This window comes from Macrosteles quadrilineatus, unplaced genomic scaffold, assembly GCF_028750875.1.
Source record: "Macrosteles quadrilineatus isolate MER2022 unplaced genomic scaffold, UCM_ALF_1.0 Scaffold_2__2_contigs__length_208266976, whole genome shotgun sequence".
Classification (NCBI taxonomy): Eukaryota; Metazoa; Arthropoda; class Insecta; order Hemiptera; family Cicadellidae; genus Macrosteles; species Macrosteles quadrilineatus.
The window spans coordinates 187,157,140-187,180,041 of record NW_026542595.1 but is presented as its reverse complement, the minus strand read 5'-3'; the positions used below and the strand labels follow the sequence as shown (position 1 = coordinate 187,180,041).

The 22,902-nt window shown below is 33.1% G+C and overlaps 1 protein-coding gene across 1 annotated transcript; it reads right to left on the bottom strand.

Annotated features, from left to right (window-relative positions):
• Nucleotides 1-55: 55 nt before the first annotated feature.
• LOC128985396 (etoposide-induced protein 2.4 homolog) lies at nucleotides 56-21,714 on the bottom strand. Its single transcript, XM_054404855.1, has 7 exons — nucleotides 21,306-21,714; nucleotides 18,343-18,521; nucleotides 16,587-16,842; nucleotides 15,968-16,087; nucleotides 13,710-13,933; nucleotides 11,912-11,986; nucleotides 56-6,030 (listed from the first exon to the last, which is right to left on the bottom strand). Exons 1-7 carry the CDS (start codon nucleotides 21,324-21,326, stop codon nucleotides 5,940-5,942), a joined length of 966 nt encoding a protein of 321 aa, XP_054260830.1. The 5' UTR covers nucleotides 21,327-21,714; the 3' UTR covers nucleotides 56-5,939.
• Between the last annotated feature and the right edge of the window lie 1,188 nt (nucleotides 21,715-22,902).

The following is a 22,902-nucleotide window of genomic DNA, read 5'->3' as shown; positions in this document are numbered from 1 at the left end:
CAGAAAGCTGCTAATTGCTGCATATTTATACTCTGTCGTACAGTTTATACTTTGTCGTACGGTTTATACTTTGGCGCACATCAGGATTCCAACGAAACAACACAAAACAGCGTGGTTCTTTTATGCACGAAATCTGTGTGCGCTTGGAAATAGGTTGGCAACACTTAAAGATAATAATACTATGAGCAGCTGATTGACAATTATAACGATTTAACCTGTCATTTCGTGTTTATAGTTTCGGTTAGTGATGTGTCAAAACCGAATCTCAAATTTCAAAACCATCAAAACTTTGGAAAAGTTTCGGTTTCGAGATTCGATCACCGAGTTTCGAGATTCAAAAGTTTCGAAATTGAAGATTTTGTCAGTTTTATTCTTGAATCTATTGGCACTCTTTGCATTATTATTATTATTTTTAACACTGTTTCCACACTATCTGATAGCAATAGAGCAAACACAGTAAATTGTATTCTGAAATTTCAGAAAGAATTATGTTGGTATGGGTTTATCATTCACATATTTATGTTATTATGTCAGTGTCAGGAGTCAACCTCTTACAGTATTGATTTCATTAAAATTTTTATTATTACCTGTATTTTTTCTGTAACCTTAACCTTTGTAACCAGCTAAGTAAAATGGTTTCGCGTTTAGGTTTTGAGATTCGGGATTCGAAGTTTCGGTTTCGGTTTTGAGATTCGAAATTTCTGGTTTTGACCATCACTAGTTTCGGTATTTCTGAACTTTCTGGACTTTTCTTTTAAAGGTTTTTAAAACATAACTACGTTCTTAATAAACAGGAAAATACCTTTATTTAAAGCATTTGTTTAGGCGCGGAAACCACTTCAAATTACAAAAACATACGGAACTATTTTCTCAAGTCGCGGAGCACATTGCTTGCCGAGGAAAAAATAGCGGAGTGATACGGACCGGTGACTACTTTCTCTAGGGCACCTATTTGTGTTGCCAGCTGAACCTAAAAACGTGTTGTATAGTGTTTGATAGACTAATTATTTATATGCTTTATAGTGACTGTAGGAAAAATATAATGTGTAACACGAGTGCAAAAGGCCTTTGCTGCACTCGAGATCATTGCTCTCGTGTGCAGCAAAGTGCCACTTTGCTCACTAGTTACACAAATAACTATTGTATTAAAAACAGTTGTTTTCACTGCAATGGAAGAAAAACATTTTTTGCCTGCTGCTGGCCTTTAGATTGTTTATATTGGCTAGTTACAACTTTTAGTGGCCATTTCAAATTCATCCGATAAAATCAATTAGTAATGCGAGCAAGAACAGGTCGACATTATAGTAACAAGACCAGGGTTTGGACCATCACCTTTCAAAACCAAACATTAAAAAATGCCACTTACATGGAGGTACACAAAAACTGTAATATTAAACATTTTTTAAATTTAAATAAAAAAGACAGCAGTCAGTACAGCTGACTAATTAAGACCACCAAAAATAGTCTCTTACCAAAAACTAAGGGTTAGCCGCCTAAGTAATCAGTTTGCTTTGCTTAGCAATAATTACAAGTTTCAACAGACTTTATTTTACAGACACTATTTTTTCATAAATACAAACACATGTACATGCCATTTACGTATTAGCTTTATCAGTCTGCAAGTCAATCAAAAATGTGCCAAAAAATACTTTGTAGTCGCATGAAAACAACTCACACGTAGAAAATCTATGTTTTCAGTTTTGTTAAGTCATATTGTATAGTATACTGGAAGCAAGATGCACAATTTAAATTTCTTTAAGTTTGGTCTATGAGTGAATTATATTTACTGTAGGCCTAACTTTACATGTATTTCAAAATTGAGTGACAAAAGCGTAATAACAAAAAAAGTAAAAAAGCAACAATCAATTATTGTAAAAATTATTTACATTATTTGACACAGTAATGTACAAATAAATTAAAAATCTCTTATTAACTACAAATCTTAATCTATCACCACAGTTCACTTATTTTAAATAAAAGGAACATGCATTTCAAATATCCTAAATATATATTTTCAATTTAAAATCAACATACAAAAAAAAAAACAAAAAACAAATCCATAAAGCAAGCACAGTAAAGAATATACAAATCGTAAATGTTGACGGAAAGTGTAAGCTTACAGCGTCAACCAAACAACCAAGATTCTTCTTTTTGAATCCAGATAGTATCATTTAAAATGGGCCACTGCTAAAAATTAAATCAAAATTAAATTTCTAAATTGTTTAAAATCAATGCTATAGTATTTTCAAATTTTAAAAAATAAAGAAAACACACATATTTAATACCTAGACAATATCTTGAAATAAATCTCAATGACTTGTCAGCTTTAAAAGCTTTTTTAATCAGTTTATAGTAAAAGTTAATAAACCAATCCAAAATTATAAATCACACACAAGAGAAAAAAAACTATCACCAAATATAGTTACACAGTAGTTTTCAGTACGTAGTAATGACGTAAGTAATACAAAGTAATGACGAATTGTATTATATTTGTAGACATATACTTCATAAAATAATTAGAAAACTGTTTTTATTAAGCAACACCACTGATTCAATAACTTGAATATAAAAATAGTTAATGGACTAAAATAGCATATTATAGGTGTTTACAAAAGGCATTAGTATACGGTGTGAAAATTAAATCTGGAACCTCTTTTTAAAATTTTAAATCAACAATAAAAAAAAAACCAAAGTTCACTTGTGTTGACTGGTGATATTAACACACAAATATGCTTAATGACCGACCGGACAACCCCTTTGGGGGACGGTCCACAAGGAGTCAGACAAAATTCTTAAATAGCAGCATAGGTCGAGGTTGGTATCAAATTAAAGGTCTCTGTTGGTAAATTAATACATTGCCACAAATCCGAACTCAAACGGACAATGGCACCTGCTAGAAGTCGGATGAAAATCATAAACGTAAGCATAGGTCGATATGCACATCACATTACAGGTAATTAATAGAATACAATGCCGCAAATTTGAGCTCAAAACATCAGCTGGGTAAAAAATGACAGCCGTTCAAAGATTCAAAATGGCAGATTAAAAAAATATTTGAACAGCTGCCACTTTTGACTTGGTTGTCCGTTTGAGTTCGGATTTGTGGTGTTGTATTTTCCAAACGTAGACCTTTAATTTGATACCAAACTCAACCTATGCTGCCACTTAAGAATTATGTCTGACTCCTTGTGGACCGTCCCCCAAAGGGGTTATCCAGTCGGTAATTGGGCAGATGTGTGCGTTACTATCCCCAGTAAGCACGAGTGAACTTTGGTATTTCTTTCTATTGGGGTTTAAAAATTAAAAGAGGTTCCAGACTTAATTGTCACCCTGTATATTTGTTTATTATTGTAAAATACTTATTTTATGTGTTAAAACTTGTAATAAAATATAGACTTAGCGTCAAATGTTAAGAAAATTTACATATGAGGAAATTGATTTTTACCATAATACAAAATACACAGTCTTGTATTATTATACTGTATTAACATGATTGATTTGACAACAAGAACAAAAAAATACCTTCTCCCTAGTGAACCTGCCGATAAATAGAATTTCCATCTGCATTGACTAGATTTTCGCTAAATATCTCCTTAAAAATTTAAGATTTATTCCCCATTTAAATAGCATTAGTTTAATGAGTAGATAGCTTTGCTGCTACAGGGAAGAAAATACAAGGTTATTTTAGTGAAATAGTAATAGTAAGAGGAAATAATAAATTTTCCAAATTTTATCAAAATATTTTCATGAACAAGCAAACTACAACAGTTTATTCATCCATAAGAATAACATGGGATTTTAAATTTTTAGTTTTTTAAGCTGTACAAAACAATTTGGAAAGAAATTGCAAAATTTTATGTTTTTAGGGTTAAACATTTTTTTTTAAAACCTATTTTTATCACATAAACACCAATTCCCATAGTCCGATCATGCTGGTTCATGCACTTGTTCAAATAAATGTAGGTTTTCACGTTCATACAAAATTTCATCAAAATCGGATAGAAAGAAAAAGTTAAACAGTCCCTGGTCCTGGTCTGCCAGACCTACAGTGATAATGCCCTATATGAGAAATTCGCTAAAATGAAAGGACAGGTAACCTAACCAGTATATTTATGTATCTAAATCTACAGAAATCGGGCTGTAATTCTATGTTTGACTGACAACTCTTTTTGGCTGTAAATTTTTTAGTAAAATGGTGTTTATCACTGAGCTCATTTTGGATCATTTGTTAGCCTACTTTCACAAATAAGGCTAAGACTGAATCGTTGTTGGATTAAAAGTAAACTATCATGTCGATTTTGGATAATGTACAAGTCATGCCCTCGATGACAACCAAAGAATTGTTCAAGTACTTTTATGAAACCACCTGAGCTATTCTACTAATCATGAATGAGGTTTACAATAGCAGTTTTAAGTAACATTAATTGTCATACATATTTAAAATATTTACATACTTATTACTGTAAAATATATTTTGGTCATACACATTTCTTTCATCTGGAAAATCAATTCACATTTTTTTTAATTAAAAATTTTTAAAGTTGGCAAAATATGTAAAATTATATGGTAACCATATCGATCCATAGTGTGACACAAATACCAGAATAGCAATTAAATTCTACTTTAAGGGACCGAATGTGCAAATTTAATAAGCACTAAACGCCAACATACTAGGACAAATTTCTCAGTACGGTATATGTGGTAGATCTAACAGCTAAATCTAGTAATAATGACTATTAAGTCCAAATGAAACTCTCAATGGTAAATATAACAACCACTTTTCATACAACCACATCTGATTATTGCATATTGCTGAAATTAATTTTTTACGATTTTATTATTATAACAAAATTTAGAATAAATCAATACAAATCTTATTTGTAGGTTGGGGGTGGTATCAGAGTAAATTAGGTGTAGGGATGTGCCAAATCCGAATTTTGAATCCACTGAAGCCTGAGGATAGATTCGGATTCAAGATTCAATTAACAAGATTCGAAAATCAACTTTTTTTTAGAATAGAATAATAAGGCATGTACTGTGACATTGCATAACCATAAAGGTTATTGACGTCGTAATACTCGTAATATACAGTACTGTGACATTGACTAACCATAGAGGTTATTGACGTCGTAAAATATAGTACTATGACATTGACTACCCATAGAGGTTATTGATGCCGTAATATGCATAAAGTAATGTGTGTGACATTGCCATTTTATGAACAGAGTATACTATCAATCAACAAATTTAAAATTAACATGTGTTAAAATTAAAAATTTAAAATTAACAACAACCATAAATAACCAATAATGAATATTTGCCGTCCAAATAAAGTATACCGACCGATTGTTCGATTTAGGTTAATAGATTAAAAAAATGTAACCGATTAGTTGTCTGTTATTTTTAACGTGTGTCAAAAGTAATAACGTAACTTTTCATTGCTATGAGTAGTCATTTATGGTTAGTGTTATATTTATTTTTAAATGGTTCCTATTCCATTCTTGCTTTTTTTATCATCATAAGACCATTTTTAATCATTTTTGGTATTTGAGATGCGAAGATTCAAGATTTGATTTTTTTAGTTTTCGGATTAATATTCAAGATTCAAAATTCCTGGATTTAACCATCACTAATTAGGTGTAATACTTGTTTTTGTCACGACATGTCACAGTAATTAAGTTTTGAAGTACGCCAAAGAGAGATATTGAGTATGTTATGTTTAGAAAATGTATGCCTACTCTACAATGTAAAAAAATTATCCCAAACTATACCAACTTTATAATTACAAAACAAAATCAATAAAACTAAGTTGCTTTTGCACATTTATCATTCTGTAAAGTGTAAATAGATGAAATCAGATGTGGTAGTAAACTTTGATACTTCACTTGCATTATGATTCTTGATGAAAGACACAAGCGTAGTTAAGTACAATGACAGAATCATCTGATAACTGCTCTAGTTCCAATGGTGCGATTGAACAAAGCGTTGGAGATTGTGATCACAGGTGAAAATAGCTTCAGTCTTGTGTCGCTGCAAACATTTAAAGTGTCTGTGGTAAACAGTATAATAATAGATGCAAAATACAAAATAATAGCTGATATACAGTGGTCCCTTGATAGTCTGGTAGATAAAAGGGCCGGCAGTACAAAAGTACCTAATAACAAAACATAATTGTATACAAGAGGTTAAGTTACCTTGATTCTGTCCAAGTAATCCTTAAGTCGTCATTAGTGCATTTTATCGTTTTTTGTTTGTGTACGTGTTATGTGTTACGTGTTTTTCAAGACTCATGACGACCTCCTAGGAGCGATTTTTACGTCCAGCTTGACAATGATGCCATAGACATCGAAACCGGTCGCACTAATGACGACTTAAGGATTACTTGGACAGAATCAAGGTAACTTAACCTCTTGTATACATTCATGAAGTAATCCGGAAGGCAATACACAAGATGAAAACATAATTGGTTGAAACTAGGCTACTAAAAGGACAGGACATAAGATTGGGGAGAAAACTAGATTTGTGTCCAACATAGGCTTATTGTTTCTGCTGATGAGACTACCGAAGGCACGTAACACTTCCACGTACGCCGGATAAAAAGTGTCGGATTATCAAGGGGCGACTGCAATCTTCAACAAATTGAGATTATTTTCATACAAATAAAACTTGCATCATCAACTATGCTAAAGTATAAGTTTTCCAGAAGAGATTTGATGCCTTACAAACAGCATGAGAGGTGAACAAATATTTAAGAGTGGGCAGTAGCAGTCGGCCATATTGGATTGATGCTCCATAAGAACAATGTAATCTTTTGAACCATATAGCGCCGTTATTTTTAAACATAGAACTACGTTTGATGTGTCATTGGAAAGAGAATACAATTCTACAGGGGGTTTGCTTTTTATTTTTTTGATTAAAGAAATATTAAAATAATTATAGCAAAAATACGCTTGTTTAAGTTTACAAATTTGTGGAGGATTTTCTAAAGGAATATTTGAAATTCGAAAAAGCAAACCCCCTACAAAATTTAATTATCTATCGAATAAAGTTTGTTTCAAGAAGATCCGACGTAAACTGTGCACGTGATATGGTTTAAGAAAATGCATGTTTTTGCTGCGCGTCGCGGCGGTATTTCGGCGTAGTAGTCTGGCAGATCTCCGTGAGATAGCAGCACGCTCGCGCATTTGGCGGGAGTTCAAATCAGGTTATTATGGTTCTACATTCATCATGCGCTGCTAATTTTATAGCTTTTTTGATTTATTGTGGAACAAATATTGTTACGAAATTATTGTTATGATTATTGTTGTCATAGTTATAGTTATTGAAAGAAAGGAAATGAACTGGGGACAGTAAGAAATGGCGTGGTGTTGAATACATTTTAAATTTGAATACACATATAAAATATGTTATAAATTTATCAAATACTATTTCTTAGTTCTATACTGATATAAGTACAAAACCAAAATGTGTACAATCAATATAAATTATATGCCAGAGCCTTCCTGTCCCACGCAATGATTGGAAACGAGATACAGTTTAGTAGAAATATAAAATCTTTAAATACAATATATACATTTAAGGCATTAAATTATATTCGTTTCATGTGATAACGGGCAAATTTCATAATTTAACTAATATTTACAGATGTATTTGAACAAATTAGTCTGCTGGTATAAAAAATTGTTCTATTTATAAAATAAAATTTTAAATGCCTAAAATTCAATTACATAATTTATAATTATAAAATCAAACTGTCATAACCTATCCAAACTATAAACTATAACGATAATGAAGAAATCGAATCAAAAAGTTTGTGCCTCCGGAGGTTTCGAGCCGGTAACCTTTAGAACGTTTCTCCGGTGCGATAACCACCACACCACCGAGACATGATGCAAGTCTGTGGGGAACGCATTCTCCTAAACCTCTAGGTCGATCACAGCATAGATAGCAACCCTACCCCCCACCTTGGCCGACGTCTCGGCCGTACACACTGTAACCACGAGACACATTGCACTCGCCCCACCCCTACACCTTGTATTTCTTATTTTCGCAAGTCACGTGATAATGTTGAAAAAACGCGCCAATTCCATCCTAGACATTATTGTGAACTGTGAGGTTATGTTCTAGGCTAGCAACCTATTTGGTCTGCTGTGTCCACAAGTCCAGTGACGTTTAGAGTTCCCTAGTAATAATTCGTAGTTCTACTTACTTTTGGAGAGATTTTGGTGTTGTGGGAACTGGGAAGTAGAAAAAGAAAACTAAGTAGTGATGTTGATGAGCTGATTGCTGATGAGGCGATGAGTTACCTCTAGGCCCGGCGCATATTGAGACGCAGTCGGAGCAGCGCAGCGTAGTGCAGCGCAGGGCAGTGTTTTGTAAACCACATGTTCGCTAGGAAACGCGCATATTATGGCGCAGCGCAGGGCAGTCCCGCACGTGGACTGCGCGCACATGTGGTCGAGTGTCTGTGCCGCATTGCTCACCTGCGCCGGGTTACGCTTTACTAGTGTTTTGTGACGGATCTAGAGGATAATTAATAGAAATTGTGCATTTTTATCCAGTTTTTACGTTACCAGTCATAAAGTATTATATTGTCTGTGGTCATAGTAACAAATAGTAATTGCAAGAATGAAATTTGGGAGAAAATACGAAAAACATTAAACATTGCAAATTTTTTCGCCCTTTCTTTCTTGTTCTCTTGTGAAGAAGTAACAATAAATCTAGATCAGCACCTGAATCTGACTCAGAACTCAAATCCTAATATTTCACAACATGTTCACACAATAAACTGTATCACTCCTATACGAGAACTGCACGACACTGCTTCCCAATTTGCGATGTCAACTGTGCAACACAGACTTTTTGCCCAATTCCGCCTTGTGCTGTGCTGCACTGCCAGTATCGTGCCACACAGCTCAATACAATATGCGCCTGGGCTTTGTAGACAATTCCACGCTATCATCTGATCCTACTGACTGTTTGGGCAACTGTGATATTACCGGTCGTAGAATAGTTGACATTTGTTATTTAGTTGATCAATTTGTCCAACTAAGTTAACATGCGCCTCAATTCGGCTGTTCCCTCAGAAACCTGAAATTAGTTAGTGAAATAAAAAGAGGGCTTAGGAGTGGGTTTGTGTTTGATTGCAACATTTGCCACATCAAACAGACAATATGGAGTGAGCCTGAACCTCGGGAAAATGCAATGTCAATGGACATAAACAGTGCAGCAGTAGCCGGTTCTATTACCAATGGCGGAGGATTTGTCGCCTGAACGGCTGCTGTCTGCAATGAATGTTCGTGCCATGAACCGGAAAACATATGACAAACATAAGGAACTAATTTCGAAAGGTTGGGAGGAAACTTGCCATTTGGAAACCAAAAGGTCTAAAAACTGTAAAAATTGATCGGGACGATGACTTTTGGGAAGTAAACATGAAAGAAAAACTTGAAACCTTTTATATGAAATGTTTACTTCCCGAACTTGTAAACTCACCTCACAATATTCATTTAGGCTAGGCCTATTCTATAAATGTTTAAAGTTAATAAGTTAACAAAGATATACGAATTACAAAAGGTGTTTTATTGAAACAAATGAACAAACATGCAATGAAATTTAAAAGGCTTAACGTTATAATGAAAGGACTAACAATGGAGTGTGGGGGTTGAAATTAAAATGAAATAGAAGATAAGTTTTATAATAAATTTTAAGTATTATAAGAAATGTTGATAACCCAAGTAGCAGAAAAACGAGAAAAATTTGTTTTAATATCAATTTTAAACTTATATTAAAACTGTTATTAATATGAGTATAGTTGACAACCGGCAAAATTTAAAATAATTCAAAAATTGTTTTATAACTATATTGCAACAGTTTTACAACAATTTAAAAACTGTTTTGACAACAATTTTAAAATTGACTTTGCAACATGTTGAAAATTGTTTTCACATAGGACCAGCCATCCCATGGGCATATCCTAAACACAAAATAATAAAGATTTTGTGTGAAATGCATATATATCAGTTGAGCATTTTGATTAAATAGTTCATAAAAACAAATTTTGAGAAAAAACTAGAATCAAAATTATCTTCCCCAGCGGGTCTTGAACCCGGGACCTCCAAACTGTGAATTCCTTACCTTAGCACTGAACTATCTGTGGTTGTTGATAATTTATGTTTTCAATCGGTCAAAGAGGAGCGGACAGTTGCAATGGTTGCAATAAATACTTTTGATACCATGATTATGTTTAGGCCTCAAGTTGTTGAATTGATTTTCTGGGAGTTGAGGAGGATACCGGTATTTGAATGTAGATGAATTAATTAACAATGCTAATGTTATTACAATTATTAAGATTAATTCATCTTCCCCCCTTAAATTGTTCAACTACAAAAAAATTGCTCAAATAACTGAGAAAAAAAAAAAAAAAAATATTTGCATTATTATTATATGTTAAGCAGGTGTTCCATCACTGTATCTAGTATCACAACTATCACAATTAACGTCATCGGTAACTTATCACAAAAATCTGTAACTTATGCATTAAACAGATTGCAAATAACTTCATTCTGTGATGTTCTACAAGCCTAGTGTAAGTGTTTCACAAATTGTATGTTTGTCAAGTGTTGTTTTGGTTAGGCCTATGCCATCCACCATGATTGTAAAGTTGAACAGTATTTACGTTGGTATTTAGAAAACTTGATCTTCAACTAATGTTTCCAACATGTGTTGGATCCGATTTACCATTCATTAATGTAATTACTTAACTTGTTTCATTTTTTAGTAATCTCAGAATTGATAATGATACACCATGTACATATAACAGATCAACTTAATTAAATATTATTCACCCTGTTTTTGCTTATTTTTCATGAGCATTGTTCCACTATTTTTCTTTCGTACAACACTTTTTTACTCTTCGCATTTTGCGCTAAACTTTCTCGTTTAGGAGCTGCATGATACAAAAAGTAGACCGGAAGTTATTTTTTCCTGCTTCAAGCTGTATCTCCTAAACTAGTGGGTTTATGGAATAAATATCACGAATAAAAAATTTTTTAAATTGCATGTTCTATCCGAAAACATGATAAACTATAGGGTTTTAATAAGAATTTTCAATTATTGCTTTAGAAAATTTTGTATGATCCTTGTTCCACTTCAAAACTTTTGTTTGTAAACTGATTATATTCCCATAGCATTCTCTATGATATAAAATTGTAACAGGCTAAATAACCATCCTAGATAAATCCACTAACAACGAAGAGCAGTGAGCAAAATCGAGTGTTCTAAGTAAATAAGCGATGGAAGTGACTTTAGTGCACTCCGACACTCCGAGCAGGAGCAGGGTGGAATCGCCGTCCACTCCACTGACACGACACAGTTCGTTCATCGCCAGTGCTAATGCGGCGTTGCCATACATTGGTTAGCGCCTGGCGAGGGTTCGGCAACACCGCGCCCGCGCCGTGAGTCACTTATCGATCGATACATGCCTGTGACGTCGAGACTGCCACGCACGTAGTTCAACAAATGTCCGCTCCACTCCACGCGCGCTAGTGTGCCAATTTCGGCCATTTCGGGATTTTGTTTTACTGGGACCCACTCTTAATAGTTATTAGCTACTTACTCATTTATATTTACTACTAACTACATGGACAAGCAGATTGTTTTAACACTTCACAAAATTTATTAATGATGCATTGAATGTAGTTCACCAACATTTTATTTTAGTTATTTAAGAAATTAAGACAGACTGTCTTCATTATGCATTGTGGTTTATTAATGGAGAATATAGGTAAAAACTACTTAGATTAGTTTGGAATCTATATCATTTGTAACCGTTTCTCCCTTCCTAATTTCTTGCATTAACTTTTACATTTTTAATTTTTAGACTGGTATCATATTTATTTATTGTACATACCAAACATTCGTGACAGGATCTGCTTCATTGCCGCTAATGATAAAAAGTGGAAACAGAATGGAGAATATGCAACCGCTGGAACAAATAAATCACTGTTTAGAAAACTCTGTGACTGTAAACATGTGAAAGTGCAGCTTAATGCTTCAGAAATTCTCACGTTATTCAATTCAATTCAAACATTCTTTATTTCATTATTGTACATGAAATTAGTACATAGAATTGCGTCAAAAATATTGTCATAATCATAAGACTAAATTAAAAACTAAACATACTAAAATTCTTCCAATGAATACAGTGGTCTTGAAATTAAATAATTCTTTAGCAATTTTTTAAACTTAATAATACTAACTTCTTTTTTAATGTTATCTGGTAAATTATTATAAAATTTTCCTCCAGCATATGTAGTTTTCTTTTTGTAAAATTCTAGTTTGTGAATAGGCATTGATATGTTTAGCCTATTTCTAGTATTGTAAGAATGACTTTCCCCTAGTAAACCCAATTCATCAAAGTGAAGCTTACAATACATGATCACTTCATAAATGAACAAACTATAAACAGTCATGATGCCAAAATTTTTAAATAATTTGAAATGAATTTTTAAATCTATGGTTTATTATAGTAAAATTCTTAGTGAAATATATTTCATCTCTCTTTACAGTTTGAGTAGGCCAATCAAACAATCTTTTATCTTCTCTTTGTTTACTCTAGTTTGCCTATTAAAACTTTACAACTCTTAGCATATGTTCTCATTTATTGTGATTACTGACACTGCCCTACATAGGTTTTGACCTTGTTATCTTCTAGATTCATTTACACCTAGAGTACAAAACTTTAGGTTGAAAAATTTCTGTTTCAGTCTAGAGTGATAGAAATCCCTAACCGTAAACTTCAAACCAAGAACATCTCATGTAATTTAGTTGCCATCAAGAATTGAGAAATATATGTCTCAATTTATACTGGCCAATGGGTTCCAGTAAGTCAAAGTCAAATTTATTTATTTATCTTGTATGCATACATAAATAGTGTCACAAAATTAAGTTAAATAATAAGAATCTTATGGTAAATTACATCACAATTCTCTTAAAGCTGTTTAAAAATTGATTAAGAAATAATCTGTTAATCGACTTAGTACAGTAGCATTAGCTATACAGTAGCATACAGTAACTTAGTGAAACACAAAACAATAAACAATGCTTACAAATTTTTAATTGCCATATTTAATTACATGCTATAAGGTATACATACCTCTGAGCATCTCAAAGAATCAACTAGAGGCAACAAATTCTTCTTTTGAATAACAACTTTTTTTAACTAGTATTTTTTTTAACCAGATGCTTGAAGGTTTTTTTTAGGTTTTTTAATTTTTAGATAGGCTAAATGGTTTAAAGCCAAAATGAGTAGGTTGTTATAAAAAAAACAAAAAAAAACAGTCTGGGTTAAATTTAAATTGTTCTTATGTCTAGTATTATGAGAATGAATACTACTACGAAGATCTAATTAATTATATTTATATCTAACGCACATTATACATTCAAGGATATATTGGTCATAGACCGTCAAAATATTTAGCTGCTTTTTTTTCTTTTTTGGTCTGCTAGATTTAATATAGTTCTCAAAGCTTCCTTCTGAAATATCAAGATTTTACCTAAGTTGCTTTTTGATATTTTGTTTCAAGCATCTGATAGTATTGGTACAATATTCCACCAAGAGAGCGAGCGATTACAAACATAGCGTACATACATACTTAAGATGACAAAACAATAATATCAAAACTTTAGTACAACTACAGCTAATTTACCTGATGATGTAGCTAGGATGGTATCCAGTGAGTACAGCCAATGGCAGACCAAACCCAATGAAGTACGGCCAGTTGTTCTCAATATAGGTGAGTCTACGATGCAGCTCCCAGCCCATGTTGAACCACTTGTACTCAAACGAGTACAGAGAGTAAAGTAGACACATGTGTACAAGACTGAGAGCTTCAGCAAGCACTGGGATAGGCAGCAAACCTACCAGCGTAGTCTGGCAACACAATAATGTTACTTACACAAATTATTTAAATATTTTACACGTAAATAAGAGTAGGTTAGAGTCCCGCTAATCCAAAATAATCCACACCGGACCATCTTTGGATTACTAAATTTGTCGGAAATTAAGTATATTTGCATAACCAGTTACAATATACTTAATAGCCAAAATGACTAATTAGCCATCAACTACTCCCACAATCACAAAAACACTGTGATCGTCTCCCACGATCTTTTTTCTTACTACAAAACCTTATAAGATAAACAATGGAACACAAAATGAATGGACAATGAGACATAGCAAGACTATTTTGAATTTGTCAGTCCCATACAAAATTGACGTACAATTGACGTACTTTCCCCGGTTTTCCGGTACAATTCCGTATTTCCCTGTTGGCTTGACACCCAAGTAAGCTGGTTAGTACTTCAGGACACATTTCTCGATTTACAAATTTAAAACAGTAACCTTTCTCCCAACATATGGTTTGGATTGGCTAGATATTCGGATCAGTGAGGTTCAGATTAGCTATCATTATCTGATGTATTATCAATTACTATCTCGGTTTCATCCATGTTTATACCTAAAACAAGCGGTATGTTTGAAAGAGATTCTACTATAAGGGCAGAAAATACATTGCCAATAATCCAATAGCGATTAGCAGTATCTGGCACTCCAGCAAAGTTTAAAGCTATTTTCTCTACTGGTATAAAAATGCCTTTGATACCAGGCATAGATTATTACAGCCTTGTTTAAAATGTGATTGATAAAATGAAGCAAAAGCCCATTCGAAACAGTTATTTCTAGCATGTGTTTTTTACACATATCAAAACATACTTTTAAACTTTCACAATTCTAGAAGTAGGAGTCAACACACACAAACAATACATAGTTTGTATTTTTAGCAAAAATATTCTATACTACAATATTTGGGTGCCACTTTTTAAAAAGTAAGTTATAACATTGATGTTAGCTATCTTTAAAAAAATGATAACTATTTGGGAACTAGCATTTCTAACATATTATGTGTTTTAGACTTTAACTGTTGTCATTATTTTTTCCTTGATCACATTATGATAAAAATTGCTGATGTTTAAAGACCAGTATAATCAGTGTTTCAGTTCAGTATAATTTAAAAAATTTCTTATTTACTTTTCAAATAAATTTAGAACCAATAGATAAAAGTTTCTCAAATTAATATGAAAAAAGGAAATTGCTGACAAACATGATAGTTAACCAATAATGGCTTCAGTAGGCTATCAGCAATTAATTACTATTTCTGTTTTCCTAAATCCACTTATATTTCAGTTTCTTTGTGAATCTTAGATAACCTATCCTAACGGTCAAAACCATTTTGATTATCTGCTTAATAAATTAGTTATCTTTCACGAGGGTAAGAACAAAATTGTATAATAGTCACATGGGTTAGTGAAAATAATAATGAGTCTGACATCTATTTAAAGAAACATTTAAATGGAATCAGACAAATGAAAATTTGTTTAGTCTGCAGGTTTGCTGCGGCCGGGGTATACCTTCTGCCCCTATATATAGTATATGGAGAAAGTTTTAATTTGTCAAAATTATTTGAGTTTGATTTTTTAATTAAATATCCATTTTGGGGTCTCCCTGAACCCCCCAAAGAGCTACAGACTACACCAGTGGCCCGATTTTGATGAAATTTGGTATGTGGGTACTAATGCATGGTATCTCCAGGCATTTTTGAAATTTTTATTTCTAATGGTGATTATCTCGTTAAATAAGGTGACAGAAAACTCAGATTTTACTTACAATTTTCTGTGTTATAGCCCTTTAAAGTTTGAACAAATTTACATAACCTAAACTCTGTAAAAATTACACTTAACAGTTTTTGCAATATTTAACATTTTAAAATAAAACTAACATCTACCCCCACCTTTCACCTAGTACGGTATACGTATTTACTCATAAAAGTAGTAGGATGTTTAATTTCAGCTACATGCTAATGGAAGAAAGTATGTGTCAGTTTGCCGTTTATTTTGTAACGGAACTAACCTGTGCCAGGAAGAGGAACTGTACGAGGACACTGAAGAGTGTATCAGCAACCAGCTTACTAATACTAGAGAACTGCTGAGGTGTTCCACGAGTGTGTCTGTACGCTGAGTCAGCAATGTCCTGCATTCACACAACATCCTCAATAATAGAGAATAGAAAACATGTTATATGTTTACTGAATGTTAGTAATAGTTACACAATTTAATAGATTTCGGTCTAAATATATTAGTAGCCCATAAATTACAAATTTTACTTTGAATCAACAACGTTCACTGTCACAATTTATCCCAAAAAGGCAAGCGAACAATACTATTTAGTAACATACCTACTGTCTATCAGTATCAGTGAAGGGGAAAACTGCTTGCATTTTGCCTAATGTAAAACCACTTTAAATTTCACAGCTACAACCAAGAGGTTATTGAAATCCTTAGTGACAAAAATTACTTTAATGAATTCTTGAGGGTTCAGAAACTAAAACTTAAATTATTTCAACTAAAATTTTCTTACAAACCTTGAATTAAGTGTACCATGGACCTAGTTTGTTTATTACATTTTGAAATGACATTGTACCAATTGGATTAATCCAATGGTTAGACAAAGTTAAGGGAACATAGGCTACCTGAAACCACAGTGCGTTGACCACTTTGCTGAGCAGAAAGATCGGAAGTACCCAAAAAGTGCTAAATGTCAAATGAAGGAACGGTTCCATCCATGACCAAACGGCTCTACCCGTGGCTGAACTGGGGCCGAACACCATGTACAATACTTGGCGCAGCGTCGGCAACAACACGTATTCAAACAGCACCAGAGAAAACCAGAATACACCACCATTGAGCAGGCAGCACTGCAATGTACGTTGCAGGATCTTAGGTTCTCTATGACAGGGAGAAAGAAAACTCTATAGGATGATATTATTTTATGTTATAGTAAAGTCTCCGTTATTCCAAGGTCAAGTAAGCAAATAAAGGTTGGATTGCACAAAAAATGTAACAGACGTATACTCGTTAATATCATAAAATTTTCTTCATTGTCAACCTTTTTTATTTTTTTTATTTATTTTTTTTGTCCTAGGACGCTAGGCACGAGCCTGGGATTGTTTTTCACATTACTTCAGGCTAGACCTAGGGGTTGCGACATTATCACTTAGATAAAATCCATTGGTGACTTGGCGGGGATCGAACCTGGGACCTCAGGGACTGAAGTCCCGCGCTCTAACCACTACGCCAGCTCGCTCCCCAAACACTAATACAACATTAAAGTCATTAAATACTCAATAACACAAACTGACTGTGTTATCCCAATAATTGTCAACCTATTGGAAGCCTTAAGTTTGTCTTCCATTAAAACTACTAACTTTTTCCATTTTGAACCCATAATCCATTTAATTGGTGAGTTTAATCTCAGACATGAGGGTATGTAGAAATGGGGTTGACATATTGTATGGTATGCAATACGCTAAAACAAGAAAGAGTAGGTCCTTTAATCCATGTGTATTTTCAGAGGACAGTTAGAACGAAGCTGCAAAAAGGTTGTCCTGACGAACCCGATAGGGTTCACAGCCACTCATACCACATTTGTACGTTGATGTTGAATGTTATGATTTTTTAGGATAAATTTTAGCTAGCATACCTGAGAAAATTTAAGCCAATGTCTAATACAAAAAAACATAATACTAGGTTATAATGAGCATACTCCTCAGAACCATGGTCAGATAGTTTTGTGACCTTTTATTGTGTATCCACTAATTTCTAAGGTAAGCTAGCTCTCTAACCCTAAAATTACAAATCAGCCACTCATCTTATGTCTAGGATAAAGCCTGTTAAGTATTACGTTTAAATAGTTCTATAGCTGGGCTATTTGGTAGTACAGTACCGGTACTAAATAGGCTACTAAATAAATATTACAGATTCCCAGGTTCATTCTAAAATAACTCTTCGAAACCAGTTAAAATTATTATAATAACTTAATAGGCTATGCTTACTTTTTTGGCAATTTATAACCTTTATAATATTATCAGAAGAGTCAAATAAAGGCATGAATTTGTAATATTAACAACCCACTTTGACAAGCCAAAAGTTTTGACAAACGCTAATCAATTCAAAAATAATTGCTAAGAGGTATTCTACCTTTTATAGGCCTAATCTTTTAGGAGCAAGTATTTTACTTGGGCTGACTGATTCTACATAGCAGTTAAAAAACTCCTTTGGCATGAGCTTATTTTGAGAATGATCCAAGTTGGCACTCTACCTTCTCACAATTTATAGCGTTTCAACCTCATTCCATTTAAATAACATCTGAACCATCAAAAGCATATTTTTGTAGATTTTACGAATTGCAAGTTGCCTTCACACATGAATAGGATAAAGAATACTTACTCCTGCTTCTTCAATGTCTGTAAATTTGATGATCTTCTTTTGGGTGTTCCATCATTTTTCACATCCTTGAAAGGTGACCGTTGATTCGCTTGCTGTTTGATTTTTTTGTCAAGGTAAAATATAACGATAGTTCCTTTTAAACTGTCTACCAAACCAAAAAAGATTGCTTTCAGGATACCCTAAAATCCAGAAATAATCACATTAAATTAAACAACTTAAGCTATTAACTTAAATTGTCAAAAATATTAGATAACTGTTTAAACTGGAGTTTAAAACAGTGCCAAACTAGGGTATTTAAGCTCTACAGGAGGTTAGAGAGAATAGTGAAATGTTTTGAGGGTCAACAGTTTGAAAAATACCCTATGTAACCCCATAAAATCAAAGTCCTCTATAAAACTTCGTTCCCATAATCCAATCAAACTGGTTCACGAACTTATTTGAATAAATACACTTAACAACAAGTATTTTGTTCACACGTTTGAATCAAAATTTCATCAAAATCAGTTGATAACTGTTAATGTGCTAACGGACATAACATTTATATGAATTTAAACTGATGGTGTTTATGGCCTTTGCGGACATCAAAACAATAAAGTAAATGGCTGGTAGTTAAATGTATAACTTAGGCCCTAGGCCTATTGTATAATGATAATAGTAAATGTGGGGTGTAAACTAAAGTGCACGGTAAAAGACTAAACATTCTTGATGGCTCCCTTGCTCAAAACAAAGGGTTAGGGTTGTTGCGATATCAGCAATCTATCGATATTAGATATCGATAACGATTCCAGCCTCTAATATCGATATCACGATAATATTGGATCCAAATATCGATATCTTCAATATCAAATATCGATATTACTTTGGAGTAATCTAACTTACTTTTTAATGACTTGCTTGAGCTTGTTTAGGATTTTTGATTAGGCGTTCTGTCAGGAAATCTTTTTTGGCAGATATGTTACTTTCAGTTTAAGTTAGTACCTGTTGATTGTTATTACTTTTTATTTATAAGGACCAAAGAGGAAGTGAAATTTGAAATTAATAATAAAAATCTAAGCGATAAAGATAGTTGTTTGGAGCTTTAAACACAGTGCATTTCAAAACCAGCCTAATTTTATGGAGTTACAAAGAAAACAATAATTACCGTATTTACAACAATTTAAACGTTAGCAATGGTGGACTTTAGTGTAGGCTATAATCAACGGCTCTTGAGCTGTGACAAAACTAACAAGTGACAACTGACAGCGCAACCAACACTCTAGCAATAAAAATCAGTTGCTAGTTCCTTCTACCACAAAAGATATAACCAGCTAAGTTATTCCCATATTGAGTTATTGTGGATTTTATCTTGTACATAACTTAACTCGATACCTATCACTAAAACTTTATCTAAACTTAAAAAATTCAATGTCGAGAACCGAAAACTTAATGTCGAGAACCGATATCGACAAAATTCTTCCGATATCACGATATTATCGAAACCCCAATATTGATAGGAAATTGTTTAGATGGGGGTGACCAAGCGTTCTATAGTAAGTTATATATCATTGGAAACTAGATTTTTACCTGAAAATAATGGTGCAAAAATTTTTCTGCTGCCACAAAAACTGAATTTACTACGATTTTTTAAAGTTTATTACTGTAATGCATCTTGTCGGCTGGTCTCTGTCGCCATAACTTTACTGTGAATTGACAAAGAGGACAAGGAGGTAGAGGCATTTATAAATTCAACTGAGCGTTGATTATGAACTACTTCAGTTCTTATTTAGACATGTGAGGTGGGTAGGTTGGGTGTTATGTGGACTCGTGACTGTATTAAGTGTTTTGAAGTTAGGTTAGATTAGGAAGGTAAAGTTTAGGTTATAATGAATCGAGTTGTTGATTTATATTATCTCCAGACTGTTTATGCACTTTGTTAAAAGTACTACTTACAGAATAAATAATAATTTCAAAAATGCGCAGCCTTTTTCAAAAAGTGCATAAACAGTCTGGAGATAATATAAATCAACAACTCGATTCATTATAACCTAAACTTTAACTTCCCTAATCTAACCTACCTTCAAAGGACTTAATACAGTCACGAGTCCACATAACATCCAACCTACCAACCTCACATGTCTTTTTCAACTTATAAACGAATTTTAAACTGTACGAGAAGTTTGGTTAGGTTAGAATAGTGTCACAATTTGTTGTTTATTCATTTTATTAAAACTGCCACTACACTAAATACTTATGGGACATAACGGTTAATGGTCAAAACCTAAGCTAAGCCATTCGGTTAATTAAGTGAAGAGAAGAACTAAATGAATTCCTTCTTCAATGTTCATAATCCAGTCCCCAGATCCAGATTAAATATGTCCGAACTAGAGGTGTTTATTAATGTTAATTAATTTTAATCAAATAATACATAAGTTATAGCCTACTTAAATTAACATAATTACCTTTCTAAGTGTGGGTTGTATTATTCTATTGTAGGGTAATATTTATATTAAAATGGCATATAATCAATCAATAAAAATGTGAATTGTGCTATTAACTTCAATTATACAGTGTACATTGTAGTGCAGATTCAATGTTCCTAATATAAAACATTAAAATAAACTTCAAAAAATCGTAGTAAATTCAGTTTTTGTGGCAGCAGAAAAATTTTTGCACCACTATTTTCAGGTAAAAATCTAGTTTCTAATGATATATAACTTACTATAGAACGCTTGGTCACCCTCATCTAAATAATTACCTATTGATACAATATCGGAAATATCAAAACGAAAATATCGATAGGCCTATGCATTGATATCGATAATATCGCAATATCCCTACAAAGGGGGGCAAACTGTTTTTAAAATGGAATAAGAGAGATTTCAATTTCTAGAACTAGGGCCTATTATAAGTTAGGCCTAAACACTGATAAGAGGTCAAGTTCTAAAAAGGCTAATTTATAGCTGGGTTAGATTGCTAATACTCACAATAAACATATCCATTTTCATTAATCATTCACGCCTAAACCACTGCTGTATAACATTTACATAAATCAAAGTTCAAGAAGTAGGCTAGCTTTGTAGACAGACTAGGCCTTATATGGAGTGTTCAAAATTACATTTTTTTCATTTTCCAACAATTAACGAACTGTAAAATTAAACTATAAAAATGTATTTAGGACCAAAATAAAAACATTAAAATACCATAGACATAACAACTGCAATCTAAATTTATATTTGCTCAAGAATTTTGTTTGACACAGTTAGGTCTAGTCCCGATCAAAATAAATCGCGGAACTTGTTCACTTCCACTTGCAATTCCCAAAACAGAACATTCAGAACTCAGCAGAACCACCAAATCTGTGACTGACTGCTGTGACTTGACTGTGAGTGAAAACGAAAACAAAACATACAGACGTTGATATGGACAGAACAAAGAACAAAACAATAAACAAAACAAGTGAATCAGCTGTTTTATTGTTTTCCTTTTAGTTTCTCTTTCTATTGCGTTGCAGACAACTGAACAACAACAACATTGTCCTTGGTCCTAACCAAGGCTATTAAAAAGAAAAAGAGGTTGCCTCAGTCGCGCGTATGACGTCACCCGCCGACCCGGACGGTGCTGCTTTTAATTCACACAGCTGTCACTGGGTCCTAACCACTTTCTTGCTGTGATACAGATTATAACTTGAGTCACTACTCTCTGGTTAAACGTTAGAGAAAAACGTGCCACTGTTTTTACTGTTCGGTGTTTCGTGTTGTTAGGTTGGCCATGTGATCGGCTGTCAAATTCCAATTCATTCTAACCATAGACTAACCAACACAAGTAGACTTCTCATCCTATTGTAAATTTTGAAGCACGTTTTTCGTGTCTAGTTCATGTACGTGACACATGGGCGCTAGTGTCGACGAAACTTTGTTTCTATTATTTTAGGGTTAATTTCTTGATTTGTGCTTTACTGTTTGGTTATATAACTAGGGGACAAGTTATTGTTTATGATTAGATCGTATTATTTGGTTAAACGAGGTTTTAAATGGCTGTAATAATGGGAAACAAATTATAAACAAAACACGACCTCTACATAAACCGTACAGAACTAACAATCAAATTGTCTTCAGCTGTTCCTGTTTATGCCTATTTGGGGTTATCCGTTATTTCAAGGACTTATATCAACAACTTATTTAAGTCACTGCACGTTAAAACCTGTGTATTTAAAGTTATTTCGAAACATTATAAATTGTTTTTGATAGTAAGTAAATACTAACTTATTTACCTCTTTTCAAGCTATGTGGTGAAAGAAAAGAAAAGATAAAAGGATAGTCAAGTTAGTTTCTTGGTTTGGAAGGGAGTATGTTTTATCTATGGTTTGGAGATATTAGTTTAGTCTTGGGTTTAGCCCTATGGCATTTGATTAAAGAAGGGCCATCGGCTTAAGGTCTTGTTAAAATGGGTTGCTCTTGCTAGTAAAATAAATAAATAAACTTATATTTCAATCGTAATGTTGACATATTTTGGTTTACTATCAACAAAACAACAGGATTTATTATTTTTAATGTCAAAATTGTACTATAACTCTTATTATAT